Source organism: Narcine bancroftii, chromosome 9, assembly GCF_036971445.1.
Source record: "Narcine bancroftii isolate sNarBan1 chromosome 9, sNarBan1.hap1, whole genome shotgun sequence".
Taxonomy (NCBI): domain Eukaryota; kingdom Metazoa; phylum Chordata; class Chondrichthyes; order Torpediniformes; family Narcinidae; genus Narcine; species Narcine bancroftii.
This window is the reverse complement of record NC_091477.1, coordinates 94,689,203-94,714,206: the sequence shown is the minus strand read 5'-3', so window position 1 is coordinate 94,714,206 and position 25,004 is coordinate 94,689,203. Positions and strand designations below refer to the sequence as shown.

The window sequence follows — 25,004 nt, the reverse complement described above, 5'->3', positions numbered from 1 at the left end:
TTTAAAATCATTATGTATTAATCATTATTATTTTGAACAAGCCAATTAATGTATAATTTTAATGCATATGGGAAAAATTTAAATAACATTTTCAGAGAAAAGGAAACAGGAATGTTTTTACATGCTACGTTATGTGTACAGGTGAGTCCTTTTTGGAAGGATATTGTGGAAATATTAATGGTGTGTGGTTTTATATTTTGTAGGAAGGGGAGGATTTTTCTTTGTATTTTGTATGAAAGCTTAATATATTGTGAAATTGAAGATCTTACTATGTATATTTATTAAAAAATGAAAAATAAAATATTCAAAAAAATTGAGTACATGCTGAGGGATCCTCTGAGGCTGTGCTGCTATGTGTTGAGGTTCTCCCTATCCCAGGTATTGTGAAGGATAGGCCTGGCCCTGTGGCACTCAATGTCCCAGTCAGCTGGAATTTGCCACACCACCTATCATGGAAATGTTTTTTCCAGACAAACACCCTTAACCACAAGGCCATCAGGCAGTGGTCAGCACAGAACATTCTGCTGACACTGAGAGATGAGGGCTTGATGGACATGGTGGTGCAATTCAATGAGCAGACTGTCCCTGAGATAACTGTGGTGGAGAGGAGTCAGTCTCTTTGTAGAATGCAGATTTGCTAAGAGTGTGTGGAGAAGGATGCAAGTGTCATTGTCATGGTTCATCCGCACCAGCAACGCTTCGGAGGACTCTCCGATTTATGAGCTGTTCACACACACACACACACACACACACACACACACGAGTCAGACATCCAGAACTGATGGAAGACGAAAGATGCATTTTGGTCTGCCCGAAACTAGTTGGTCTTTCAGCACATGGAAATGTCGGTGCAAGAATGCTGCTGACTGGTAAATTCTAAGCTGCAGAAGTACGTGCTGAGGGACACACTGGGGCTTGGTGCAGCCAAAATGAGGTCGTTGTGGGGAAGGACCACTGTCTAGAGTCTTTCTATTCCTGGGCATTGAGGAACTGAGACCAAGGTGTAGCCCATCAAACAACAGAGGGGGGGGGGGGAGTAATGACAAGGACCACATTGGTGGCAATGGAGTAAATATAAATTAATTTAACAATGTACAGTGATGGAAATGTACAGATATGAAACTAAGTGTAGGAAGATACTTTGAACAATTTTTACTTTGTAAAAAAATTAATGTGAATAAAGTCTATTTTTGGTTTAAAAAAAAAACCTTGTGGTCGAGGAGGTAACAGGAGAGGGGGGGGGAATGGTATTGAAGAGATTCCTCTGAGAACCAGCATAAACTCAATGGACCATATGTTCTTTTTATGTCATGAAAAATATGAGGATTATTTCTTGTTTATAGCCAGTTCTGGGAAAGCTAATTTCCTGATTGTTACCCTCACAACAAATCTCGTGTTCCTGATTAATTCTGTCAAACTTGATTAACACTTCTAAATGATGCATTGAGTTTTCCTTTATCAAAGGGACCAGTTCCTCTTCCCTTCTTGTCTCTGTTCTGTTTCAACTGAATTGCTAGTCATACTCACAACTCAGTTAGCTCCAAATTTGTTTTTTAAATACTCTCCTTGCTGATCTTCCATCCTCACTCGTTCCTTGTAAGTTTCAATTCATCCTAATCCTTGTCCTCACCCGTCTCTCCTGTACCCAATGACCTGCATTTCCCAAACTCCCTTCCATAATATTTCACAAACTTCCATATATCAAAGCCTTCAACTCTCTGGCTCTTTATCTTTACTATTCTTTCCACAAATATATCCATAAATATCTCTATATTTAACCAAGTCTTTTGTTAACTCTCTTTATTTCTTCTGTCTTTTTCCATTGCAACTGTAAAGACCCAAATGTGTTCTTTAGCAACATATGAACTTAGGCTATTTTTGTGGTGAAAAATAAATTATTGTAAGTTTTGGAGGAAAGGTATGGGTAGGAGGAAAGTAGCTGTTGAAGGGAAGTTCAGATGGAAATGTAAAACTAGGATAAAAGTTTAGGTATGAAGGTCTGATGACCAGAAAAGCCTTTTGTAGAAAGACTCGAGATGAAGGAGGAGAGGTCATAGTTGCCTGAAATCATTGTTCTTTCAAAAAAAATCTCAACTTTTTGGAAGTTCCAGGGGATGCTGTAAAATCAAATTGGAATAATGATTCCTGGGATGGCAGGACTGACATATGAAGAAAAACTGGACAGACTTGGGTTACACTCACTGGAATTTGGAAGTGACCTCATTGAGACATACAAAATTCTGATGGAGGTTTGGTTCCTGAGCTTGGGTTGCTATTGGCTTGGACAGGAGACCATGTGGCTGCAGAAGCTGCGGGAGCACTGGAGATGAATCCATGGAAACTAGTGTCTCTCTTTTGCTTATCTTTCTCTTATTGTTAGGGGCACAAGCCAATGTTCATGACAACTCTTTGTTTGACTTGTGCCAGGCAAACGTTGAAGTATATGATGTATTTAACATTTTTATGTCATTTTACATGAAAATAAAAGGAACTTTGAAAATCCACTTGGCACCTCCCCATGAGGACAGAGGACACAGTAAACATATTTGGAGAATTACTTATTATATCTTATGTAACTACTGTAGTGTCAAATAACTTCCACTTTCTTTGTTAATATATGTATATTTTAAAATCTATATTAAAATGCACAAATTTGCCCCTGGTTTCCATTTAATGGGAAACTACTTATTGAATCATCATAGAAAATCATGGAAAATCAGTGCAGGATCAGACTTTTCAGTGCTTCAAACATGCACCACTATTCTAAACAATTATGGTCATATGATTTCAGTACCCGTTCATACTTCTTTTTAGACAGAAGAGCCACATCAAACTTCCTTTTGAAAGCATCTAGTTCATTGGTCTCAACAACTTTTTGTTTGACCAGTTCACAACTCTGTGAAGAAGTCTTTCTTTATCTCAGTCCTCAATGTCTAGGCTTATCCTTCAACTTTGACCCCTTGTTCTGGATTTCCCCAATATCAGGAACATCCTTCCTACATCTAATCTCTCTCTAGTCCTGTCAGAACTTTGTGTGCCTCAATGAGATCCCGTCTTATCTTTCCAAACTTCAATGAATATGACCCTAGTCTATTCAGTCTCTTTTCCTATGTCAGTCCTGCCATCCCAGGAGTCATTGTTCCAGTTTGATTTTACAACATCCCCAGGAAAGTTCATCGTCTCAGAGGAGAGACTACTGTAAATATGGAACTATGTTGGTTCCACTAAGACGTCTACAAGTCTATGGTTCAGAGCACAGGAGCTTGGTCCCTTGCTCCTTCTCAAGTGAGGATCTGTTCATATAGTTGAGAGACTTGTGAATAAACAGATTTATCTTTAATAAACAAAAACATATTTGCTAATTCATTTATGTTCCACAATAATTCGTAAAGTACAAATTAGTTGGATAGGAAGTTGATTTTGGCATATTATAATCAATAATTGAAAAGACTTTTAAATAGGCAATGTTTAAATTTTAAAATATTTAACTATTTAAAATTAATTAAGTGGGAAGGTTGTGAGAAGTGTATTGAATAAATCCTAGAAATGTATACAGATAATTTTTTTTGTGGAGGCCAAATCATTATTACTGATGCTGCTCATTTACATCAATGTATATGGCTCAGCACTAATGCATTGTTTCTGACTCACTGCATTGGTTGGGGCAAAGTTTTGTAATTGGCGAACAAGATACAAGTTAGGAAAGAGCAGCATAGTTAGCACAACATGATTTCAGCACCAGTTACCCAGATTTGAATCAGGTGGTGTCTGCAAGGAGTTTGTATGTTCTCTCCAGAGTCTGTATGGGTTTCATCCCACCCTCCAAAAACATTTGGGGTTTTGCAGGTTAATTGGTGTATTTGGGCAGCACTGACTTGTGGGCCAGAAGGGTCTGTTACTGTGATAGATCTCCCAAAATTTAAAAAAAAATTTAGAGATGGTCTGTAACACATGAACTATTTTGCACTTCTTACTGGAAGAATACAGCTGCAGGGAGCTATTCTAGAAATCTTTTTGATCTGGGATTCATTTAAGGATGACACAAGGAGAGAGGACTCCACTGATATATTAGAGGTCTTTATGTAGAAGACGGTGGAGAGACATTTGTTTGTGCAGTTAGTGTAGATGTTCTCAAGACATGCATTGAGAAGCAAGTGGGAAGAAACAGATGTAGAGAGTAATGCTCGGAGTTAATGCCCTGGGGCATGGCTGTAGGATCAAAGAAATTGCAGCCAAATCAATATCTAAAGGGTGTCACACTCAGTGAAGACTTGGATTCCAGAATTGAACTTGATTTTGTTATGGCTACAATAATGGTATCTACCAAGTAATATGAAATGTTTCTTCAATACATTCTGTCCACAAAAAGGGTAAAATCATTTCAGTTAAATAATACACAATCTACTTTCAATCAGTCTTTATAAACTCATCATAACTTCCTTTACCTTGTGGTCCATACAGTTAGAAAGCCCAGGATCCAATGTTTTCTTTATTGCTTTCAACAAAGTATGCAGACATATCCCTTGATCTCTCTGTTCTGGTCCCTCTGCTAGAATGAGAACTTTAGTTTAAATTGCCGTTACTCATTTTTTCTACCAAAATGTAACATTTTGCACTTTACAGCATTCAATTTCATCTGCCACCGATCCATCCATTCTACCAGCCTATTTTTGTTTCTTTGAAGCCTATAACACTTTTTCTTGCTTCTTAATTCCACCTGCCATTCATCAACTGTCAAGTCAATCTCTTCAATCGCATTCCCCTCAACATACTCTCTGTCATGCCCATGAATTCCCCCAATTCACCAACCACCAACCTATGCTCAAGGCCATTTACAGTAGGCCAATCACCTTGCACGTCTTTATCATCTTGGAGGAACATGAGTACCAAGAAACAGTTCTTTCCAGTTTTGTTTCTTTGCAATTGTGGATTTTGAATGTACCTCAAATCACAGACAAAAACTTATACATCACAGGATGAAATGAATATATTTATTTCACCAAACACAAAATAGAAGTTTCACAAATCCATCCAAATTTTAAAAAAACATGTACAAATCTGACACCCTTCACATGCAATATAAATGACATTAACTTTCTACTTCACAACCAAAATTCTGAAGAATATCTATAATTAGTCAAATTCAAATGCACGTTTTTAAAATAACAACTTTTGCATATTTAAACAAATGAGGAACATTGTTGTAAAAGAATGTTTTCATGGAAGTTATTTAAAAAGTTACAAATCACATTTTTCTTTGCATCTGAATCACAATCGAAGTAAGAAATAAATCTCTGGTTCACCATCAGAGCTCGGTTCTGTTTGCATGACTGAGTTATCGGTGTAAAAATTGTCAGTATAACTGCGGAGCAATGTTTTACAAGAACCCTCAGGAATACCACGACCTTCCAAACATTCTTCTTTAAGCTGATTTAGGTATCCTGCAATGTAAGAACCTGTGGAGTGTCTATTAACTGTATGGTGCTGCACTGGGCTTTTCTTTCTTAAAATCACACCATCAGAGGTACAGTTACCAGAAAATTTATGCTTGTTGGCTTCTTGTATTTGTTTTGCCCTATTGGCAACATAACGGACTCTGCTCTGGCTTCTTGATGAGAGTTTTCTCACCAGACCTCTTTGGTAACCAGATTCCAGCCTTATAATTGGAACATGAGTTTCTTGATTTTCCTCCTGGTCTAAGGATACAAGTTTGCGTAATTGCTCTGTTAAAGCATCTGTAGGCTTTGGCAAATTTTTAAGGGAAGGCATAGTTTTCTGTCCTTTAATACTCGGCACGACAAAGCTTTTGCTGATGAATTTGTACTTGCTTTCAAAGGTGCAAGATATGTCCTCTGATGTCAGATCTCCAAGGCTCTTGGATTTACTTGCACTTGGTTGTTTCATTGCAATTAAGGGATGGTTGGCTGTTGAAGTTAGTGAACTTCGTGGATTCCAAATATTCCTCTCATTTGTACTTGTTGCTGGTGAGTTCTCCAAAACCAATAGATTGGTTGCTTTTATACCATTTTTATGGTTCAACTGATAACAATTCTCAGCTGATGAACAATTTTCTGGGTCTGATTCTTCATTAACTTTACTGTCAACACTGCAGAAAGTTGTAAAGTCATCAACTTCTAACAGACTACTGTCAACTGAATCTATTGGTGGAGATCCATCAGCTGCATTTGTATTATTATTAGTACATTTACCGATAGCATCAATCCTGCTCCACGTTTCATCATGGGTGTTGGCTGTACCTGAATGTATGTAGGTATTAGTACTGGTACCCAAAAGATTTAAGGTCCTATTGAATGTTTCATCTAAAGTTGTGTAACTGAAATTTCTGTTTGGTGTGTACTTAAAGGAAATAGGGGAGAGAACTTCCTCATTTATAATGGCATATGAGGAATGATCTGATATCTCTGGGCTGGAGAAAACTGTTGTATCTGCTGTTAGATTCAAGCATGTTTTTTTGGCTTTAACACTATTACACAATGAATTTTCAGATGCATTTATTTCCAAATTACATGGGTGTAACAATTCAGACATCATACTTAAAGTATGATTGCTGGTTTCTTGAAAACTTGAAACTGCAGTCAGATTAGTTCTGTCTGTTGTTGTTTCAAACTGTGAAATGAGGGCTGAAATAGGACTACCTATTTCACTTTCAGTGGGCAAGGATATAGCATCAATAAGATGAGAAACTGTGCTATCAAGAGTCGTACCTAAATTTTTTACAGAGACTGGTGAAGAGACAGAAGACATTGCAATATAGTGTTCAACCTTTCCTTTAGCTTCTATAAATTTTGTATTACAAAGTGGATCAGAAATAGTTTCAATCAAGTCCTCTTGCAGCTTGGTGAGTTTCTGACTTTCACTGGAATGCTGCAATGATATATCAAAGCATTGGAACTGTTCAGGTTGAGGCAACTGTCCTTGATCACACACCTCACCCATTTCAACAGAATTACTACAACAGTGCTCATTGGAAGGAAGGTTTTCAAAGGAAAAATGTTGATATATTAGATTATTGGATGAGCAATGTTCTCTGTTCACAGGTAACTCTTTAAAACTATTCATTGTCAAATCTTGAGATCTACTCGACTCATTGGCATCTCGTAATGGAATACACTGAGGAAAAGTGAATGACAATTTCACTGCTTTTTCTTCACAGCCCTTTAGACTTTGGTTTGCCTCCGTTTTGGTTTCTATAAAATAAATGATCAGAAAATTAGTTTCAAGCCCATAACAATGGCAAATGCACACCCACAAACACAAATCACTTGAGAGTTAAAAATAGAATCTAACCTCCAAAGACCATGGTACCTACATCTTGATAGAGTGCGCACTGGTCAGAGGTAGAATTCTGACAAAAGGGATTTGAGCCAATATGGTCTCTGAATCCTAATTCTAAATAGTGGTAGTCTATTTGTTTTTTGGGTTATGAATGGCTGACTGCAGCCCAGTCCCTATTGTTAGGAATAGGTAGGCCCCTTTAACATTGGCTTGCATTATAAGCCAGATGGTAGCTCAACAGGCTGCAGCGGCCACTTGGCTCCTCACAATGGTGAAATTCCCAAACCTGCTATATTGTGCCTATGATTGTGAAACTATTATCAAAATGTGAACCGGACTTTCAAACTAGCAGATTGGATTGGAAGTTTCTGTACAGTTTAAACCTAGCGAAGCAGAGAACACAGACTGCTGGAAACAGCGGAGCGAATCGTGGGGGAACATGTGGGACACCATCAGAAGCATTGCTGGAGAAGGCAGAAGCATAGAAAATGGGCCAGCATCAGGGTTGGACTGAGAGTTAACTCCTTCAGACCCGCGCTCCTGACCATCCTACTCTCAAATGCAAGATTACTGGAGAAAAAAATTGATTACTTGAGGCTGCGCCTGAACCAGAGAGAACTGCAGAGTTGCTGTGCTCTGATGCTCCAGGACACCATTCCAGACTTAATGATCCAGTTGGATGGCTTTATCACCTCGAGGACAGACAGAGATGCTGCTGCTTCTGGCAAGACTCGAGGGGGACTGTGCATTTACATCAATGAGAACTGATGCACCAATGTCTCTGTTGAGAAGACCTTCTGCTTAGTAGAGATAGAGTACCTCCTAGTGAAATGCAGTCCATTCTACCTTCCCAGGGCATTCTTGGGCATGCTAATTGCCGCAGTCTACATTCTGCCTTCGGCTAATGTGGGTAAAGCCACGAAGGAGCTTTATGGTGCCATCTGTGAAGCCCAGACTTCCTACCCTGACGGTTCCATGTTTGCTGTTGGTGACGAATTCAATCATGCCAACCTGAAAACAGTCTTACCACAGTTTCAACAGCATGTGAACTTTGTCACTAGAGGAGACAACACCCTGGATTGGGTGCACACCAATGTCCCTGGAGCGTACAAGGCTTCACCTTTCCCCCACCTTGGTTACTCGGTTCACATGTCTGTCCTGCTAACCCCAGCGTACAGACCACTGGCAAAGCAAGTTAAGTCAGTTTGCAGGGATATCAGGACGTGGCCAGGGTGGGGGGAGCACAACAGCACTACAAGACTGCTTTGAGACAGGAGCTGTTTCAGGGAGGTGGTCACCTACAATAGTCATGTAAACATCGAGAAGTACCATGAGCTCAGTGACTGGCTACATCAGCAAGTGCATTGAGGATGTCACAGAGATCAAATACTTTTCAACCAGGGCTAACCAAAAACCATGGTTGGATGCAGAAGTCCGGGCCCTTCTCGAAGCTTGTGATGCTGCATTCAGGACAGGCTGTAGGATGGCACAAAGATCAGCCATGGCTGAACTCTCTGGTGCAATTCGAAAGGCAAAGCATGGGTATGCAAAGAAGATCCACGGACAGCTGTGCAATACCAGTGACACGAGGCACATGTGACAAGGGGGCAAGACTATTACGGATCACAAGTCAACCTTGCAAATTAAGGATATTAATGCCTCGCTTCCGAACAGACTGAACAGCTTCTGTGCATGGTTTGATGAGAACAGGATGTCCCCCTGATGAACGGACCTCCTGCATAGTAGTGGCTGAGGTGAGGAGAAACCTATCCAAGGTGAATCCACACAAGGCGGTGGGCCAGACAACATACCTGGTCGAGTACTGAAGGGCTATGCAGACCAATTGATAAAGATTTTTACAGACATCTTCAACGCCTCACTGCAGCAGTCCATCGTTCTCACAGAGGGTGATAATAGCAGGTCTCAATGACTACCGCCCTGTGTCACTGACCTCCACTATTATGAAACACTTGGAGCATCTGGTGATGGAATGCATCAAAGCACATCTCCTAGACACACTGGATCCATTTCAATTTGTCTATAGTAGAAACAGTTCCACATCATTGTCACATCACTTCATCCTGGCACTCATAGACGATGCCTCATACGCCAGGCTGCTGTTTATTGACTTCAGCTCAGCGTTTAATGCAATCATTCCCCAGAGGCATGTGGAGAAGCTGTCCTCGCTGGGACTCAACACTCCTCTCTGTAATTGGATCCTGGACTTCCTAACTGAAAGACCACAGTCTGTCTGGGTCAGTAGCAGAATATCAGTACCGTTACACTGAGCAATGGCGCACCTCAAAGCTATGTGCTCAGTCCACTTCTGTTCATGTTACTGACCCATAACTGCATCACCTGATCCAGCTCCATAGTGTCATCAAGTTTGCAGATGACACTAACAGTAGTTGGCCTCATCAGCTACAACCATGAGTCGCACTACAGAGAAGAGGTGGAAAATCTTGAGAAATGATGCAAGAGTAACAACCTGAACAAGATGAAGGAGATGATTACTGTCTTCAGAAGGACCAAGAATGACTAAACTCCACTATACATCAACAACTCTGTAGTAGAGAGAGTGGTGAGCACCAAGTTCCTTGGAGTTCACTTAATTAGTGTGGACACTCAACATAATCTCAATTGTCAGAAAGACACAACAGCGTCTGCACTCCTGAGAAAACTAAAGTGGGCAAGGCTACTGGCCACCATTATGTCATCCTTCTATAGGAGCTCTATTGAGAGCATCCTGGCAGGCTGCATCACAGTGTGGTACAATTACTGTAGAGAAATGGATTAGAGGTCAATCCACAGGATCATAAGAGTGGCAGAGAGACCCCCTCCCCCACATCGATGTGATCTACTAGGATTATTTTCTGAAGAAGGTGTGCAAAATAATTGAGGACTCCTTCCTCCCTGAACACATCATCTTTTAGCTGCTCCCATTGGGGAAGAGATACGGGAGCATCAAATCCAGCACCACCAGTCTGAGGAACAGCTTCATCCCATGGGCAGTGAGAATGCTGAACAACCAAAGGAACTGCTCATACCAACCATCCGAGATTCTCATTTGTACAAAGCAATATTTATTTATTTTTATAGATAAAATACTTGCCCTGCATATGTATTATTTGTCATTTTCTGTATTATATCTGGTTGTACGGCTGTATATTTTGCACCGAGGACCTGAGAGCGTTGTTTCATCGGAATGTATTTGTTCAATGAGATGACAATAAAGTTGACAAATGACAACACTTAAATTTTTTATTACAAATGTAACTCTTGCCAATACAGCCATACCCTGTATAACATGGTTAATGCGTTCCAAGCAAGTTTAGTGCTAGGAAAACTGGACTATCAAAGCATTATTACAGTGCACTTTAACATAATATATTCCAATGCTATAAAAGGGACATATAAAACTGATCTTTATTGACAATAAATAAACATGTTTTATTTAAGAAAATATCTGTCTAATATAGTTTACTCCTAACCCTAACCTAGGGGTTCCTCTCCAATACAAACTGGCATTATTCAGTGGTTTGGAAACTTGCTGGTCTGCCACATCAGAGTGGAGGTGAAGAAAAACAGATTCCCATCAATGTAAGGCAGCGTGCTGCAGGATAGTGCAGAGAGTCCAATCACACCAGGGACAGCAATAACTTTTTTTTTTTTTTTTTTTTTTCACACCATAAATCACAATAGCCATGATATACACTTTTTCTTTTCCACACATTTACAGTGACTTTTTCTCCCTCCCCCCTCCCTCCTCCCAAGCCACCCCCCCATCCCCCCCCCCTCATCCATTTTAGTTATACAATCTAGGTTACATTAAACCAGTCAGACAATGTTGTCATTCAACAAAAATACACCAGAAATTCTACTGAGTCCATTCTTTTCTTTCCTTCTCCTTCCATCAACTTAGGTAATGCTTGTCCCCGGTAGGTTTTCGCTATTGTATTTAATGTAAGGCTCCCATACTTGTTCGAATATTTCAATATTATTTCTTAAACTATATGTTATTTTTTCTAATGGAATACATTTATTCATTTCTATATACCATTGTTGTATTTTCAAATTATCTTCCAATTTCCAGGTTGACATAATACATTTTTTTGCTACAGCTAGGGCTATCTTAACAAATCTTTTTTGTGCATCCTCCAAGTCAATTCCAAATTCTTTATTTTTTATGTTACTTAGGAGAAAGATCTCTGGATTCTTTGGTATATTGTTTTCTGTTATTTTATTTAATATCTGATTGAGATCATCCCAAAATTTTTCTACTCCTCACATGTCCAGATTGCATGAATTGTTGTTCCCCTTTCTTTTTTACATCGAAAACATCTATCAGATACTGTTGGGTCCCATTTATTTAACTTTTGCGGTGTAATGTATAGTCTGTGTAACCAATTATATTGTATCATACGCAGCCTCGTATTTATTGTATTTCTCATCGTTCCAGAGCATAACTTCTCCCATGTTTCCTTTTTTATCTTTATATTTAAATCTTGTTCCCATTTTTGTTTAGTTTTACCATTTGTTTCCTCATTTTCCTTTTCTTGCAGTTTAATATACATATTTTTTATAAATCTTTTGATTAACATTGTATCTGTAATCACATATTCAAGGTTACTTCCCTCTGGTAAACTCAAGTTGCTTCCTAATTTATCTTTCAAGTAGGATCTCAGTTGGTAATATGCCAGCGCTGTATCTCCCGTTATATTGTACTTATCTCTCATTTGTTCAAAGGATAAGAATCTACTTCCTGAAAAACAATTTTCTATTCTTTTAATCCCTTTTTTTTCCCATTTTCTAAAGGCAAGGTTGTCTATTGTAAAAGGGAGTAGCTTATTTTGCGTCAATATTAGTTTTGGTATTTGGTAATTTATTTTATTTCTTTCTACATGAATCTTCTTCCATATATTGAGGAGATGGTGTAATACTGGAGAAGTTCTATGTTGTACCAATTTTTCGTCCCATTTATATAATATGTGTTCAGGTATCTTTTCCCCTATTTTATCTAATTCTAGTCTCGTCCAGTCTGGTTTTTCCCTTGTTTGATAAAAATCTGATAGGTACCTTAATTGTGCGGCTCTATAATAATTTTTGAAGTTTGGCAATTGTAAGCCTCCTTGTTTATACCATTCTGTTAATTTGTCTAGTGCTATCCTCGGTTTCCCCCCTCTCCATAAAAATCTCCTTATTATTTTCTTTAACTCTTTGAAGAATTTTTCTGTCAGTTGTATTGGCAATGCCTGAAATAAGTATAGTATCCTTGGAAAAATGTTCATTTTAATACAGTTTATCCTTCCTATCAGTGTTAGTGGTAGCTCTTTCCAATGCTCTAAATCGTCCTGTAATTTTTTCATTAGTGGATTGTAATTGAGTTTATATAATTGGCCTAGATTTTTGTTTATTTGCACACCTAGGTATCTTATTGCCTGCGTTTGCCATCTGAATGGGGATTCCTCCTTAAATTTTGAGAAATCCGCGTTATTCATAGGCATTGCTTCACTTTTATTTACGTTTATCTTGTATCCCGACACTTCTCCATATTCCTTCAATTTCTTATATAGTTCTTTTATTGATAGTTCTGGTTCTGTTAAGTACACTATCACATCATCCGCAAACAGACTGATTTTATATTCCCTGTCTTTTATTTTTATTCCTTTTATATTATTATCTCTTCTTATCGATTCTGCTAGTGGTTCTATAGCTAGCGCAAACAATAATGGCGATAGTGGGCATCCCTGCCGCGTTGACCTGCTTAAGTTAAATTGCTTTGATACATGTCCATTTACTGTCACTTTCGCTAACGGTCCCTTATATAATGCTTTAATCCAATTAATATACTTCTCCGGTAGACTGAATTTTTGCAATACTTTGAACAAGTAATTCCATTCTACTCTGTCGAAGGCCTTCTCTGCGTCTAAAGCAACTGCTACTGCCGGTGCTTTATTTCCTTCTACTGCATGAATTAAGTTAATAAATTTACAAATATTGTCTGTTGTGCGTCTTTTTTTGATAAATCCAGTTTGGTCTAAATTTACCATTTTCGGTACCTGTTCTGCTAATCTGTTCGCTAATAGTTTAGCTATTATCTTATAATCTGTGTTTAGCAGAGATATTGGTCTATATGACGCTGGTGAGAGTGGATCTTTCCCTTGTTTTAGTATCACTGTAATTATTGCTGTTTTACATGAATCTGGTAAGTTTTGTGTCTCATCAATCTGGTTGATTACATCCAGGAGGGGCGGTATTATTAGGTCTTTAAATGTTTTGTAGAATTCTATTGGGAGTCCATCCTCTCCTGGTGTCTTATTATTTGGTAAATTTTTTATTATCTCTTGTATTTCTACTGTTCCAAATGGTTCTGTTAATTTATTTTGTTCCTCTATTTGTAGTTTTGGTAGTTCAATTTTAGTCAAAAATTCATCTATTTTCCCTTCTTTCCCTTCGTTTTCGGTTCGGTATAATTGTTCATAGAATTCTCTGAAGTTTTCCTTAATTTCTTTTGGATTATATGTAATTTGTTTGTCTTTTTTCCTTGTTGCCAATACCATTTTCTTAGTTTGCTCTGTCTTAAGCTGCCATGCTAGGATTTTGTGTGTTTTTTCCCCTAGTTCATAATATTTCTGTTTTGTCTTCATTATATTCTTCTCCACCTTATATGTTTGTAATGTTTCATATTTTATTTTTTTATCCGCCAATTCTCTTCTTTTGGTTGTATCTTCCTTTATTGCTAATTTTTTTTCTATGTTTATTATTTCCCTTTCCAACTGCTCTGTTTCCTGATTATAGTCCTTCTTCATCTTGGTTGCATAACTTATTATTTGCCCTCTAATGAATGCTTTCATTGCGTCCCATAGTATAAACTTGTCTTCCACTGATTCCGTATTTACTTCAAAGTACATTTTTAATTGTTTTTCAATAAATTCTCTAAAATCCTGTCTTTTAAGTAGCATGGGGTTTAATCTCCATCTATACATTCTTGGAGGGATGTCTTCTAGCTCTATTGCCAATAACAGGGGTGAGTGGTCCGATAATAGTCTAGCTTTATATTCCGTTTTCCTAACTCTCCCTTGTATGTGGGCTGATAACAGGAATAGGTCTATCCTTGAGTATGTTTTATGTCTAGTCGAGTAGTATGAGTATTCCTTTTCTTTTGGGTTTTGTTTCCTCCATATGTCCACAAGTTTCATTTCTTGCATTGATTTAATTATAAATTTGGTTACTTTGTTCTTCCTGTTAATTTTTTTCCCCGTTTTATCCATATTTGGATCCAAATTCAGATTGAAATCCCCTCCTATTAGTATGTTCCCTTGCGTATTAGCTACCTTCAAAAAGATATCTTGCATAAACTTTTGATCTTCTTCGTTAGGTGAATATATATTAAGTAGATTCCAAAGCTCTGAATATATCTGACATTTTATCATAACATATCTCCCTGCTGGATCTATTATTTCCTCTTCTATTTTAAATGGCACATTTTTGCTAATTAATATAGCCACTCCTCTTGCTTTTGAATTATACGATGCTGCTGTTACATGTCCTACCCAATCTCTCTTTAATTTCTTGTGCTCCAATTCAGTTAAATGTGTTTCTTGGACAAATGCTATATCTATTTTTTCCTTTTTCAGTAAATTTAGTAGTTTCTTCCTTTTAATTTGGTTATGTATTCCATTAATATTTAGAGTCATATAGTTCAGCGTAGCCATTTTATATTTTGTTTATCTTCTCTTTCCGTTTTTCCATCATTACCTTTCCTCCTTTTCCATTTCTGTTTTCTTATTTTCAACTCCTTACCAGACAACAGTCCTACAACATCCAACATTTTCCTTATTCTCCTATTTCTATCTTCTTTATCCCCAATCTCCCCTTCCCCTCCTGAGTTGCCCTTTATCCCTTGTCAGACAACCACATCTCCCCTCTCCATTTGGATTTGCGAATCCACTCGCAAGCGTCAACTGATTTTGCAGTGACCGCTCTTTTCCCCCCCACCCAGCCCCCCCCAGAAAAGATTTCGTTTTTTATATGTCACAAAGGTCACTCTTTTAGTTCCCTCCTTATTCTCTCTATTCCATTACCTTCCCTTATTAATTCTTGTCTATACTCTCTATGTTTTCCTCTAATTACAGATACTTTCACATATGCCCATTGTCTCTATTCACTCTTATACCTCTTTACCCGCATACATATCAATCGTGGTCATTTTTACCCTCCTTACCCGTCTTCATCCCTCAGTCTATTTTTGTCTTTACCCACATACATATCAATCGTGATAATTTTTGCTCTCATTACCCGTCTTCATCCCTCAGTCTATTTTTGTAATTGTTCTGCAAATTTTCGTGCTTCTTCTGGATCCGAGAATAGTCTGTTTTGTTGTCCTGGAATAAATATTTTCAATACCGCAGGATGCTTCAGTGTAAATTTATATCCTTTCTTCCATAAAATCGCTTTTGCTGCATTGAACTCTTTTCTCTTCTTTAGGAGTTCAAAGCTTATATCTGGATAAATGAAGATTTTTTGCCCTTTATACTCCAGTGGTTTGTTGCCCTCTCTTACTTTTTCCATTGTCTTCTCCAGTACCTTTTCTCTTGTAGTATATCTTAGGAATTTTACTACAATAGATCTTGGTTTTTGTTGTGGTTGTGGTTTAGGGGCTAATGCTCTATGTGCCCTTTCTATTTCCATTTCTTGCTGTAGTTCTGGACATCCTAGGGCCTTAGGGATCCATTCTTTTATAAACTCCCTCATATTCTTGCCTTCTACATCTTCCTTAAGGCCCACTATCTTTATGTTATTTCTTCTGTTATAATTTTCCATTATATCTATTTTTTGGGCTAGTAATTCTTGTGTCTCTTTAGTTTTTTTATTAGATTCCTCCAATTTGTTTTTTAAGTCTTCTACCTCCATTTCTGCTGCTATTGCCCGTTCTTCCATCTTGTCCATTTTTTTCCCCATTTCTGTTAAGGTCATATCCATTTTATTTATTTTCTTTTCTGTGTTGTTTATTCTTCTTCTTAAATCATTGAATTCCTGTGTTTGCCATTCTTTAAATGACTCCATGTATCCTCTAACAAGAGCAAGTACCTCCTTTACCTTGCCTTTCTTTTCTTCTTCTATTTCCCTGTACTCTTCCTCTTCCTCTTCTTCTTCCTCTAGGTTGACCATCTGTTGTTTCTTTGCTGCCCTTTCCTCCTCTTCTTTCTTGTTTCCATTGTCTTCTGTGGTCTCTTCTTGCTGCAGGTGTTCTGCAGCTGTCGTTGCCGGCTGTGGAGATCGACTCCCCAGCTGGTCCCCCCTCCCGTCGGTGTGTTTTTTTTCATGCGCGGTTGCGCACTTTTACTCGGCTCTGTGAGCCATTGTTGTAGTTCTCTTTCTACCGACCTGAGGTAGTGGGGTCTTCTCTCCACAGCGGGCCTCTTCGGACAGGTAAGGCCTTCACCTTTTTCCTCCGTTGTCTTCTCTTCCTCTCTTCTTTCCGTTGATTTTGATTTTTCTCCTTTTGTCTCCATCTTCTTTCCACCTTTATATTCACTTTTCTTTAACTTGTATTTCTGTGCCTTTGTATTTTCTCTTGTTTTTCCCGACTTTTCTGGAGAGGGCTGGAGTTCACCGTCCGGCCACTACTCCATCACGTGACTCCTCCGGACAGCAATAACTTTCAACACAATTAACTCCCTTTATTCCACAGATCAGAGCCTATATTTCAAATATTTTAAACTAGAATCTTGCAAAGTAAATAGCAACAACAATAAAACTTTAACGTTGCAAATTTTAAACTGCAGATCAGAAATTTCAAGCCGCATTGTGTCAAAACCCGCGCTTTTCAAAACCTGTTATACAGGGATACCTATATAAGAACATAAGAAATAGGAACAAGGTAGGCCATTCAGCCCATCAAGCCTGCTTTGCCATTCAAATAAGATCATGGCTGATCTGATCATTGACTCAACTCCACCTACCTGCCTTTTCCCCATATCCCTTAATTCCATTTTTTATGTAAAAATCTAACTGAACCTTGTATATGTTTAATGAAGTAGCCTCAGCTCCTTTCCTCGGCAGAGAATTCCATTGATTCACTACTCTCTGGGAAAAACAGTTTTTCCTCATTTCCATCTTTAATCTACTCCCCTGAATCTTGAGACTGTATCCCCTAGTTCTGGTCTCATCTACCAGTGAGAACAATTTTCCTACCTCTCTCTTATCTATCCCTTTCATAATTTTATGTTTCTCTAAGATCGCCTCTCATTCTTCTGAATTTGAATGAGTATAATCCCAGGCAATTTAGTCACTCCATGTAGGTCAACCCCCTCATCTCCAGGATTAACCTGGTGAACCTCCTCTGGATTGCCTCCAAGGCCAGTATATCCTTCCTCAAGCATGGAGACCAGAACTCCACACAGTACTCTAGGTACAGCCTCACCAGTACTTTGTATACTTGCAGCATGACCTCCCTGCTCTTGAATTCAATTCCTCTAGCAATGAAGGCCAACATTCCATGCACAAGTACGTCCAATCCTTCTATACTACAGTGTGCTGGAGTTTGTCACCATTTAAATAATAATCTGCTCTTCTATTTTTCCTACCTAAGTGGATGACCTCACATTTCCTAACGTTGCACTCCATCTGCCAGACTTTTGCCCACTCACCAAATTTAACTATATCCTCTGCAGCCTCTCCACATCCTCTGTACAATTTGCTTTTCCACTCAATTTAGTATCGTCCGCAAACTTGGCTACACTACACTCTGTCCCCTCTTCCAAATCATCAATGTAAATGGTGAACAGCTGGGGTCCAGCACCAACCCCTGCGGCCCCCCACTTACCACTATCTGCCAATCAGAAAAACACCCATTTATCCCGACTCTCTGCCTTCTGTCAGTTGACCATGCCAATATACATCCTCCGACTCCATTCATCTTTTTGATAAGTCTCTTGTGCGGCACCTTATCAAACACCTTCTGGAAATCCAAATACACAACATCAACCTGTTCCCCTCTATCAACTGCACCCATTATATCCTCAAAGAACTCCAGCAAGTTTATCAAACAATACCTGCCCTTTCTTTTTATTTTAAACTTTATTTAAGATTTTATAACATGAATAACATATAGGATTACATTTTAAAAAATTAAGAATAAAATAATAAAATTACAATACAGTATCAGTAATCTAAATAAACTATACCCTCCCCAATAATTATTACACATTAATAACCCAACTCAAATTAGTCCAATCCCCCCTTCCCCCCCAAAATAAAGAGTGAAGAATTAATAAAGTTAATAATATATGTAAGAAAAAAAACCCACTTACAAAAAAAAACAAAAACATAACCGATTAAAATACTAACAAAAAGAAAAGTAATTAATACTAAGATATCAGACTTAAAAAACATATTTAAATCAAACTTAAATGCATATATTTAACAAACGGAGTTAAGATTAAACATATATTTATCTCAAACTTAATATAAAAAATTAGTAAAGTTAGTAACATTATCTATCAAAAATTCTTAAACAATAATCAATTCTTAAAAAAAATTGTAGCATGACAAAAAAGATGAAAAAAAACTTTCTCTATAGAGATAAACCTTCACCTATCACATCTATCATCATATTAGTCACATAAACCACCATCTTAAAACAAAATTCAAACCTCATTAAGCATTGTACAATTCAATTTTAGTACTCTTCCACCATTTTTCCCTTTTACTCTTGAATAATTATCCAATAAAAGCTCCAATACCACATTTAAATATCCCCAATCATTACGTTAAAATTCAGATATCCAAATAATAAAAACACATCTACAACGAAATCTATATCTTCAACAAATGGAGCATAAACCACAAACAAAATTCAAGCCTCATTAAGAATTGTACAATTCAATTTATAACTTTCGCCATTATTCCCTTCGTTCTATAACTAAAATAGCAAAATAATATACACCAGAATTACCACTCCTTTCACCTTAAAGTTAAAGAAAAAATATTAAAAAATATTAAAAAATACATTCTCAACAGATGGCTGAGTTTGGAGCTTTTAAGCTTGAAGTGAGAGATAAATTTAATTTGTGTGAAGAAGATATAGACGAAATACGGGATCAAGTTTTTGATGTGACCAAAATGGTCGAAGACTTACAAACTCAAAATAAAAATTTGGTGAAAAAGATTGATTATTTGGAAAACCAATCCAGACGGAACAATATAAAGATTATTGGTTTGCCGGAAGGTATGGAGGGACCAGACCCAAGAAAATTTTTTACTGAATGGATTCCGCAGGTGCTGGGTCCAAAACATTTCCTGGAAGGTATAATACTGGAACGTGCTCACAGAGCCTTGCGTAGAAGACCTATTTCAGGTCAAAGTCCAAGACCTGTTTTGGTTCGTTGCTTGAATTATTACGATAGAGAAATAATTTTACGAGTGGCTATTAGAAATGCACAACAGAGAAAATCACACTTGATGATTCAAAATAATCGAGTTTTCTTCTATGCGGATTTGAGTCAAGAAGTTATGTTCCAACGACGGGAATTCAATCCTGCTAAAGAGTTGTTGTGGAAGAAAGGTTACAAGGCAACCTTTAGATATCCAGCTGTTTTGAAGGTTTTTCAAGATGGTTGCCAACCAAAGTTCTTTGATTCTCCAAAGGAAGCTATAGTATTTGCTCAAGAGCTGCCAATTACTCAGTTTCAACAGAGACATAGTCTGCCGCGATCTCTAAGGAGACAAGAGATGGAAGAAAAGAGCCGTGCTCCAAGAAGGAATGGTTGTAATGGTGACTCGGCAGTTGGAGCTGATTAAAAGAAGAGTTGTCCCTTTTTTTTAATGTTTTTTTTAAAAAAAGGGATATTAAATAATGAGGATGTTAGTTTAAGATGAAGTGAGAGTTGGGGGAAGAGAACTGGATAGGCACTATTTCCTGAAAGTCATTTGCTACATTTTTTTTTGGGAGTTACCGCATTGCGCGGTTTAGACGGGAGGGGGTATTTTTAACCTCCTACCCATTTTTTTTTCCTTTTTTTGTATTATTAGATTAAAGAGTGAAGGGTTTTTTTTGTTTAATTATAAAAAAAGCATAAGAAAGTATTTGATTGTTTAAAAAACTAAAAATTGATGTGGTTTTTTTTGTAAAGTTTATTCAGTAGATAAGGAATATCTGAAATTTAAATGTGAATGGGATGGACAAGTTTTTTTAATATTTTTTCTTTAACTTTAAGGTGAAAGGAGTGGTAATTCTGGTGTATATTATTTTGCTATTTTAGTTATAGAACGAAGGGAATAATGGTGAAAGTTATAAATTGAATTGTACAATTCTTAATGAGGCTTGAATTTTGTTTGTGGTTTATGCTCCATTTGTTGAAGATATAGATTTCGTTGTAGATGTGTTTTTATTATTTGGATATCTGAATTTTAACGTAATGATTGGGTGGGATATTTAAATGTGGTATTGGAGCTTTTATTGGATAACTATTCAAGAGTAAAAGGGAAAAATGGTGGAAGAGTACTAAAATTGAATTGTACAATGCTTAATGAGGTTTGAATTTTATTTTAAGATGGTGGTTTATGTGACTAATATGATGATAGATGTGAAGTTAGTTGATATTAGGTGAAGGTTTATCTCTATAGAGAGTTTTTTTTCATCTTTTTTTTCATGCTACAATTTTTTTTAAGAATTGATTATTGTTTAAGAATTTTTGATAGATAATGTTACTAACTTTACTAATTTTTTATATTAAGTTTGAGTTAAATATATGTTTCATCTTAACTCCATTTGTTAAATATATGCATTTAAGTTTGATTTAAATATGTTTTTTAAGTCTGATATCTTAGTATTAATTACTTTTTTTTGTTAGTATTTTAATCGGTTATGTTTTTGTTTTTTTTGTAAGTGGGTTTTTTTTTCTTAGATATATTATTAACTTTATTAATTCTTCACTCTTTATTTTGGGGGGAAAGGACTAATTTGAGTTGGGTTATTAATGTGTAATAATTATTGGGGAGGGTATAGATTACTGATATTGTATTGTAATTTTATTATTTTATTCTTAATTTTTTTAAATGTAATCCTACATGTTATTCATGTTATAAAATCTTAAATAAAGTTTAAAAAAAAAGACTACAGGGAGGGGTTGATATTATGTTTATAAAGAGGAAAGAAACTGGAGAGGGAACCACAGATGGCAGATGAAGAGGCAGGTGGAGGGAGAAATAAAGGGAAATAAAGAGGTTAGACAGCAAAAACCCAATGGCATGAATATTGATTTTTCTAAATTTAGCTAAACACCTACATGATTTCACTGCTTCCATCGCTTCTTTATCTACTCCTGTACTGAATCATTTTTCACTCTTTCTAACTTTTCAAATAATCTTGAAGGTGAAGAGATATTAAGGAAGTACAAACTATATTCGTTATTGTAATTTTGATAACAATTAATTAGTTTGAACTTGAGAACAATTGTAAATTCATGGAGAAAGAACGTAGTGGGCTACAACTACACTGTTCACAAATGTTAGTGAAACTTGTGAAAGAAAAATAAAATACTTGAAAATAATTAAAGGGATAAGATGCACAGAATTAGATTATCAAATTAAACCAATTTGAACAAAATAAAACGCATTTCACATTGATAATCCTGCAGTACCTTACCAGATTTTTCACCAGCAGGTGGTGCCATCTCTCCATACAGTAAATTATCAACTGGCATTGATGTAGGACGTACATGGAGTTTCTTTGTTCCTCGTTTGCTGCAGCATGCATCTTTCTTGTTGGAATTAAGAGGATTGGATTCTTGCTCACTCATATCAGCACAAGATTCCAATAGCATACTTTTGCTCTTTTTTCTTCCCTTTGTGGGTGCACTAGCAGTGCGACGAAGAATTCGATTCCCAAAGTATTTCTTTGGCATAACATTGCCTTGGTTACTGTTTACTGAAGGGTATTGGGTGTTCTTACTAAACAGACCCTTGAGTCCAATTAGTTGCTGTATCAAGTAATTAAAAATTTAAATGAATTATATTTACTTCAAGAAAGGTTATATTTATGACCCAAGTTAATTACTTTCAGATTTTAAACCTCTAGAAAAATACTTCCACCAAAATCTATAGAAACCTTAACAATAGTTAAATAAAATTTACACTACCTGGATTAAAATAAAAATTCAATTGTGCACCTTAAATTAAATCATTACAATTTTTTTTCAAAATTATATAGAAACATTCCTTCCAATTCTTGACTCCTTTAAAATATATCCCCGGATTAAATTGTTCTGATACAAGAGTCAAATTAACTTCTGGTATATTTATCCAAATATATTTAACATACTCAACACATTTTGCAGAATACAAAAACAAAATTATTGTGGTTTAGTTCATAGAAGCAACTTTTAATCAAGTAAAAGTGCACTTTTTTGTGGCACTGTGGTTTATCATCAAGATTATTTAATTAGATGATCACATACTTTTCAGTTTGTAAGTTTATAAATGACACCAAAATTCATGGTATACTGCACAGTGAAGAAGGTTGTCTAAGTGTCTGTATTGGGAAAGTGAGCAAAGGAATGACAGATGGAACTTGGATAAGTATGAGGTGTTGCATTTGGTAGATTAAATCAGGGTAGGATCTTTACAGTGAATGGTAGTGCCCTGAGTTGTACAACAGAGATTTGGGGTTACAGGTCCTTACTTCCACAAAAATGGTGTCACAGGCAAAGGATATGAGCCTACAGGATGGTGATCATGGCAGCAGACCAGAAAGGGGCCCAGCAGCTAATCTTCTCTGTATCGTTCCAATGTGCTGCCAAAGTGAGCTTGGGCCCACCAGCTGAGGGGCCCACACAGGCTATGGGTGACTGGCAGTCAGGGGACCCACACAGGATACAGGCTGCTGGAGATAGGTATTTGAAGTGGGATTTAAGAAGGTGCTGAGGGCAAGAAGGGCTTCTGAAGAGCTTTGAGCACTGAAGGCTTCCTTATTGTGTTGGAGGTTTGGAGCTGGAGCTTGGCTTGCCGATGGATCGAACAGCCAGAGCACTGGAGGAGAATCCATGGACACTCTGACTCTGAAGGGACTCTCTTTTGCTTCTCTTTCTCTTGTACTCCAAGGGGTGCCAGGTGACACTAATGGTGACTCTGTCTACCTTGCAGCAAGCAGTAAACAATTTCATGTAATATTACATGCTCTGTACTATTATGTGCCAATAAAGAAATCTTGAATCTTGGTGTATGGCACACTTGCCTTCCTCTTTTGGGGCAGTGAGTCCTGGAGCAGGATGTTATGTTATCACGAAACAAGACACGAGTGAGACTGCACTTGGATTATTATGAATTTCTTTTCTCTCGACAAGGATCAGCAAGGAAGGAAATGATCATCCAGTGAATTTGATGGAATTGTACAGACATCAGGAAATAAAGCAATTCTAAAAGCAAATGACTACTTTGGAACCCATAAATTATGTACAAGTTGAAAGACTGTAATGCAAAGAAAAGTACATTGGAGGCTGAATTGGAGATCACTGGAAAATATGTGCTGGATTCACAGTACATGAGGGCAGGAGTAAGGCAACACATTTGTTAGATCTTTGAAAGGCAAGATCATACGCCGGTTCTGTTATAGAGCACCCAGAGAAGGACCTTTTGGAGATACCAAAGAAAGAAGGCTGATGATATGCACAACAGAAATGGTTGATGCATTGGTAAGCCATCTCATAGTCAAATTCAAAGATCAACTCTACTCTTGCACAGGGATTTGTGGAGATTGGAGCCTAACCTTCCCACCATTTTACTAGGGCATATGTAGCTATTGTGCATAACTGATGGTCAATGCACCAGCTTCTACTGAAGCTTGATCAGAAGGCATTCAACGTCCAAGTGCTGCAGTGGTAAGACAAGCTTCCAACTTCATGACTTTGGAGAACAAATTTCAAATGAGGATTTGAAGATGTTTTAGGAATCTAGCCATTTGTTCTCTGACAAATCAAAAGATTACTGTTGTCCAACCTGTGGTGACTTTTTGGGATGGGTTAAGTTTTATTTTACTCTTTGAGCAACATTTGTGATCCCATCATTACCACTCTGCTGGAGTCCTTGTGTTTCAACCAACCAGGCAAATCTGTTGCAATTCAGGGCATGAGTATGGAGTCCAAGAACAAACTAACAACAATGGCAAACTTATTGCCTCATGTTTACTGAACAACCAAATAAAGCAGCACTAGCCCAGATAGAACAGTGGGAATGAGAGCAAGACCAGTGGTATACTCCTTTTGTAAGGCTATTGGAAATCAAGTGTCCATGTTGACTTCATCTATGAGAAATTCATCCAGCTGCAGTATCTTAAAGACCATGTTGGGGAACTGGAGTTGCATGAATGCCAGATCATTTGGGAGGCTGATGGGGTGATAGACAGGAGTTACAAGGATACAGTTACAGTAATGGTAGCTTGGTAACCATCAGTGAATGGAAAGGAAAAAGTCAGTATAGAGTAATCCTGTGGTCATTCCCCTCAGTAACACGCATTCACTTTTGGATACTGTTGAAGGGGATGACCTACCAGCGAAAAGCCACAACAATCAAGTCTCTGGCACAGTCTGGCCCTGTGGCTCAGAATGGAATGGGGGAAAAAAGAGGGGAGCTGTACTGGTAGAGGATTCAATAATTTGGGGAACAGATAAGATGTCGTGTGGACAAGATTGAGAACCCTCGGTGCTATT

General features: G+C 37.4%; 1 protein-coding gene across 1 annotated transcript in view; it reads right to left on the bottom strand.

The window, feature by feature from the left end:
• Positions 1-4,977: 4,977 nt before the first annotated feature.
• Positions 4,978-25,004, bottom strand: part of plch1 (phospholipase C, eta 1) — a 67,930-nt gene continuing 47,903 nt past the window's right edge. The window contains exons 23-24 of the mRNA XM_069896908.1: positions 21,947-22,280; positions 4,978-7,208 (exon numbers count right to left, since the gene is read on the bottom strand). Coding sequence (XP_069753009.1) covers positions 5,269-7,208; positions 21,947-22,280 — 2,274 coding nt within the window. The 3' untranslated portion in view covers positions 4,978-5,268. The remainder of the gene's footprint in view (positions 7,209-21,946; positions 22,281-25,004) is intronic.